The sequence below is a fragment of the Citrus sinensis genome, chromosome 6 (genome assembly GCF_022201045.2).
Source record: "Citrus sinensis cultivar Valencia sweet orange chromosome 6, DVS_A1.0, whole genome shotgun sequence".
NCBI lineage: Eukaryota > Viridiplantae > Streptophyta > Magnoliopsida > Sapindales > Rutaceae > Citrus > Citrus sinensis.
Window position 1 is genome coordinate 15,013,980 of NC_068561.1, and position 5,606 is coordinate 15,019,585.

The window sequence follows — 5,606 nt, forward strand, 5'->3', positions numbered from 1 at the left end:
CGAGAATAGCTGTAACAGTAGATCCCAAATTACCTAAGTCAGTTCCACTAGAGATGAGGGCCTCACCGAGTATAGGAAAGGAAGTAGAGGTAATGAGAATAAGCACTGAAGAATCCTAGAAGGATCCGATTCTCGCATACATTTGCGATGGCATTTTACCGAAGGACAAAAGGCAAGCAAGAAAGTTAAAATGCCGAGCAGCGAGGTATGCACTGCTTGATGGGGTGCTCTACTGCCGAGGATTTATCTTGCCCCTTTTGCGATGTTTGGATGATGAGGAAGCAGACTATGTACTAAGGGAGATTCATGAAGGAATATGTGAAAATCATTCAGGAGCAAGAACTTTAGCCTTCAAGGCACTCCGGCAAGGATACTTTTGGCCGACCATGCACCAGGATGCGAAAAGGATGGCAAAGAGTTGCAAAATCTGCCAAATCTTCTCAGTGGTTCCCGCACAACCCTTAGAAAAGCTGACCACTATGACATCCCCATGGCCTTTTGCTCAATGGGGAATCGACCTGATTGGTCCGTTACCGAAAGGCCGAAGAGCGGCAACCCATGCAATTGTAGCAATAGACTATTTCACCAAGTGGATAGAAGTGGGGGTCCTTAGCCAAATCACGGAGAGAAAGACAACGGATTTTATTTGGAAGAATATCATCTGCAGATACGGAATCCCTTATACCATCATCACCGATAATGGGAGGCAATTTGACAACAACAACTTCAGAGAATTTTGCCGGAACCTAGGGGTGGACCTGAAGTTCTGCACCACCGCACACCCCCAGGCAAACGGACAAGTAGAAGTAGCCAACAAAGTGATAAAAAAACTCCTGAAGACTAGACTGGGAGAGAAGAAGGGAGCTTGGGTTAACGAGTTACCAAGGGTACTGTAGGCTTACCGGACAACTCACAAAACCGCTACAGGAAAAACCCCGTTTGCCTTAGCTTTTGGTCATGAGGCGGTAGTCCCAGCAAAAATTGGAGTAGGAACACATCGGACGGAATAGTTCAATGAGGAGTAAAATGGCGAGCAGATCTGCTTGAGCCTGAACCTGCTGGAGGAGAAAAGGGAAGGGACCTAGCAGAAAGTGGCCCAGTGTCAGCAAAGGGTCACACGTTATTACAACAAGAACGTACGCGTGAGGCAGTTCCGAACAGGAGATTGGGTGCTTAGGAAGGTGAACCAAAACACCAGGGATCCCAACCATGGCGCTCTTGACCCGAAATGGGAAGGCCCGTACAGGGTGATACGAGCAACTGGACCAGGAGCTTATAAGTTAGCGTACACAGATGGACGAGACGTAAAGAGGTCGTGGAACACCGAGCACTTGAAGAAGTATTTCCAGTAAGCAAAGTGCTCTACTAAGTCTTCATAAGTTATTTCTGTTAAATGCATGATGGCTTGTTGCACATGCATATATTCTGTGTTTCTATAATGCATTCAAATTTCAATAAAGATGAATTCAGCACGAAATCCCCCTGCTAGCAAACCCAATAAAAATAAATAAAAAAAATTTACAAAGGCAAATAAATGCCTGCTTCTGCTCGGTCAACGAAAGACCAGCAGCTAAATTTATGAAAATTCTACTAAGGCAAGTAAGTTCCTGTTTCTGCTCGGTCAACGAAAGACCAACAGCTAAATTTACGAAACTTCTACTAAGGCAAGTAAGTGCCTGCTCCTGCTCGGTCAACGAAAGACCAGCAGCTAAATTTATGAAATTCTTACCAAGGCAAGTGTGTGCCTGGTCCTGCTCGGCCCACGAAAGACCAGCAGGTGATTTTACAAAATTTCCACAAAGGCAAACAAGTGCCTGTTCCTGCTCGATCAACGAAGACCAGCAGGCAATTTCAATAAATTTTTACAAAGGCAAATAAGTGCCTGCTTATGCTCAGTCAACGAAAGACCAGCAGCCAATTTTACGAAAATTCTACTAAGGCAAGTAAGTGTCTGCTCCTGATCGGTCAACGAACGACCAACAGGCAATTTTATAAAAATTTTACTAAGGCAAGCGGATGCCTATTCCTGCTCGGTCCACTAAAGAACTAGCAGGCAAAACCAGATAAATTATCAAATTAATTTGCAGAAACAATTCATGAGCAAAAACCAGACAAGAAAGCCAATAAAGAACATCTAAAAATTTATAAGCATTTAAATGTTTACAAAACGAATGAGAATCTAGAGTCTATACAAAAATAGACCTAAGGATTAGGAGGGTCAACGGCTTCAGCAGGTGAAGGATCAGCTAACTCTGGAGGTGGAAGATCAGCAATACCGGGAGGAGGAGGCACAGACCCTTGTCCCACTTCAAAAGCACGTCCCCCAGCTCCCCCCTCCTGTACCCCATCTAAAGGAGCCTCCACCTGATCCTGCTCACCCTGCTCCTTATCTGCCTAGCCGATCTCCGCCATATACCGCTGCACTCCAGCCTCCAGGTTGCTTATATCCAGCTCGGGATATTCTTCCTTAAGCACAGACATGATGCACTTATAGGAGAAAGCAACCCCAAAGTCATACTCGGCATCCAGCCGATCGTCCACATCAGCAGATTTGCCTTTCTCCTCAGCCAGCTGCTCACTCAGGGATTTGATTTCTCCCTCAAGGGCAGTCCTCAGAGTATCCCTTTCACTTTGAGTAGCCTGAAGATCAGACTTCAGGTCACCCAACTCACCCTCAAGTTTGGAGAAAGTAAACTCAGCAACCGTAACTTTCTCATCTAGCTCCGTAATCTGCCTGTTCAGCTCGGCCAGCTTCTCCTTCGACCGAGCAGCAGACTCAACCCTCTTCTTCAAGTCCTGGTTCTCAGCTTGGAGCTTCATCTCTTGGCGCGTGATCCTATTCTTGTAATAAGATACTATGGTGGCCAACTTAAAGGAGACCCTTTGGACAGAACCAACTAATTCATTGAGATTCATGCTCTCATTGTCCTGGACCATCTTTGGTCCCACTGACTTCCCATAGTCCCTCTGATACGGGGTCAGGTAGTCACCCTGATCACGAGCCTGAAGAGGGGAGGATCGGTCCCCAGAGCGTGTGCTGACCTCAGAACTCTTGTCAGTAGTTTTCTCTCCAACACTCTTACGAGGTAGAGGAGGGGGCAGAGCAGGAACAGAAGCCTTAGAAGGGCCAACACTGACTTTCTTCGGAGGAGGTGGAGGAGGAGGGTTGCTAGAGCTGCTCGGAGCCCGACCACGCTTTCTGCTTATTGCACTGAGGATCTTGTTATCCATCCCGGCAGCAATGTCCACTAAGCCCGAACCAACCAAGTTTGTTGGTGACAGCAGGTCTTGGCAGGTAGACGCGTTCACCAGAGCAGTTTCAACCTAGTGCAAGGGTCGGTCTTCAAGGTCTTTAACCAAACCCCAAGATTCTGAAAAAACAAACAAGGTTAAAGAACCCAATATGTGGCAATTTTAATTAAGAATATAGGCAAAAATGAACGACTTAGGGTGACAAAATGCTTTGGAAGGTAAATATCCCCACCAAGCGACCGGACTGCTGGACACCAGTTTCCTCCAGTAAAGAAGAATTTGTTCTTCTAATTCTTACATGAAGAAGGAAACTCAGTGATCGGTTTCCTTTTTGCAGAACTGGACATGAAGTAGTACCAGTTCACCTCCTTTGGGCTGCTCCACAGCTGGTACAGATGCTTCAATTCAACAAGGGAAGGCTCCTCCGACCCGCACCTCTCCCACAACACAAACATAGCCGAGAGAACCCTCCACCCGTTTGGGTGTAGCTGACCTGGGGCTAGGTGCATACCGCCCAATATCTTGGCAAAATAACGTTGAAGGGGCAGCCGAGCTCCTAGTCTGAAACTCTCCAAGTGCATCGTCACGTACCCCTTCGAAGACCGACTAGGTACATCACCTTTCCCAGGAACTACAAGGAGAACCTCCTCGAGAATGCTGTAGAGGTTCCTAAGCTTGAATAGATTAGTGAGGGTAGTGGCACAAGCTATGAAATCAATAGGGTAAGAATCCGCCTCCACCCTGTAGCCAATGTTCCTTTTCCTAGAGGGTCCACTCGGCTCGGAACTGCTTCCCTTGCCATCACCCATTTCTTCAGGGACCCCAACCCCACCATAACTGTGATCCTCACCAGAGCCGGATGCGGGTCCACCTCTATTCCCCACAAGCTCTAATTCAGGGGAAGACGAAATGGTCAGAGGGCATGGGTATTCAAGGGTATTCAAGGGTATTCCTGCCATGGGAATGACCTACACTACTGGAGGGACCTAAGAAATCGGTGAGTATTGACACATTAAGGTCTGAATCCCCTGTTTCTTCATTACTCTCATCAACAATTAACTTCCTTTTTCGATTTGACATATCAAAATCCCAAAAGAAAATAAAGAAAACTCGAATATATGGATACAAAAGGGGGCAACACAGAACCCAATCAACAACAACCAGAGAAGAGATTAAAAGCAATACCTGGAATGAACTGACCCTAATAACGCTGCCGTGACAGAGAAAAAACCCAGCAAGTAGATACTCCGGACGCGAAAAGTGTGAGTAAAGTTCAAAGAGGGGGTAGGTTAACGACGGAGAGATGAATAATAAAACGATGATGATGTAAGTCTAGGGATTTGAAATGAAAAGGAGGAAATGAAAGCATTTAAGTGATGGGGATGCCAGCTCACTTACCGTATATCGAGGACGAATAGCCCGTCGTTTCAAATTTCAAATACGAAGAGTCTGGAGATGCCACGTCACTAACCGTTACAAGAGGCCAGGCTAGATGCAAGCCCAGATATGCAATGGACATGCTCATTAAGGCCCATGCTCAGGTCGGAACCTCCCCAGAAGAAAAATGGTAACTCAGGTTCGTCCCAGTAAACAGAAGACCAGATGAGAAGCCCACAGGTTGGTAAGATTTGACTATCAGATTCTACTCTTAACTCATTTCACTCGCAAGACCAGAAACTAGGGGACTGGTGTTAAGTAAATAAAAGCACCAGGTCGGCCATGCTACTATTTCCGCCCCGGCATGGGTCACCTCAGCCAAATGGTACGAGCAGAACACGGGGACAAATATGAGCCGACCAGAGACGAGTACCAACCAGGGGAGTATACCATCCCCCGAAAAAGCGGGAACACGATCCCACAGAATCACGGTAGTTGCGCTTTTTCCAGAACCGTTGCGGGAGACGCGAGATCCCACGTTTGCCCATAATGTAGCAGTTAGAGTCCCATGAGGGGCTGCCACCACCCGAAAAAAGAGGGATGAAGGCTAAACGGGAACGTGGGACATCAGCTATAAAAGAAGAAGAAATCGATGAAGAAGGGGGATAGAGAAACTGAGAGAAGGGAAAACTTTGCCAAATTGTATCCAGACGCTTTTTAATACCGAGAGTGAGCTAATTCTAAGCAATTATTTGAACTCTAATTATACCGTTTTCCTAAACACCTTGTGCTAACTTAAGCATCGGAGGGTTTACGCCGGCAAAACCACCGGCGTCTCTGATCCACTTTTGTGAACGCAGGCTTAGTGAGAAAAAAAGGGACAACTCCAACTTCAGTGGCTGGAGCAATCGTTGAAGCAAGAAGGAATTGATATCTTCATTATTGATAACGTGAACGTTGGTGTAAAAATCTTATCG

At 46.4% G+C, this 5,606-nt stretch overlaps 1 protein-coding gene across 1 annotated transcript; it reads right to left on the minus strand.

The window, feature by feature from the left end:
- Positions 1-2,202: 2,202 nt before the first annotated feature.
- On the minus strand, positions 2,203-4,211 carry LOC127903111 (uncharacterized). Its single transcript, XM_052443777.1, has 3 exons — positions 3,618-4,211; positions 2,425-3,324; positions 2,203-2,337 (listed from the first exon to the last, which is right to left on the minus strand). Exons 1-3 carry the CDS (start codon positions 4,209-4,211, stop codon positions 2,203-2,205), a joined length of 1,629 nt encoding a protein of 542 aa, XP_052299737.1.
- Positions 4,212-5,606: the final 1,395 nt, after the last annotated feature.

Excerpts from the sequence above, each read along its gene's own strand:
- LOC127903111 (XM_052443777.1), bottom strand. The coding sequence starts at position 4,211 with ATGGCAGGAATACCCTTGAATACCCTTGAATACCCATGCCCTCTGACC. Across the intron at positions 3,325-3,617 it reads TGTGGAGCAGCCCAAAGGAG|GTTGAAACTGCTCTGGTGAA; the intron begins GTGAACTGGTAC and ends CCCTTGCACTAG. Across the intron at positions 2,338-2,424 it reads TAAGCAACCTGGAGGCTGGA|GAGGGGGGAGCTGGGGGACG; the intron begins GTGCAGCGGTAT and ends GATGGGGTACAG.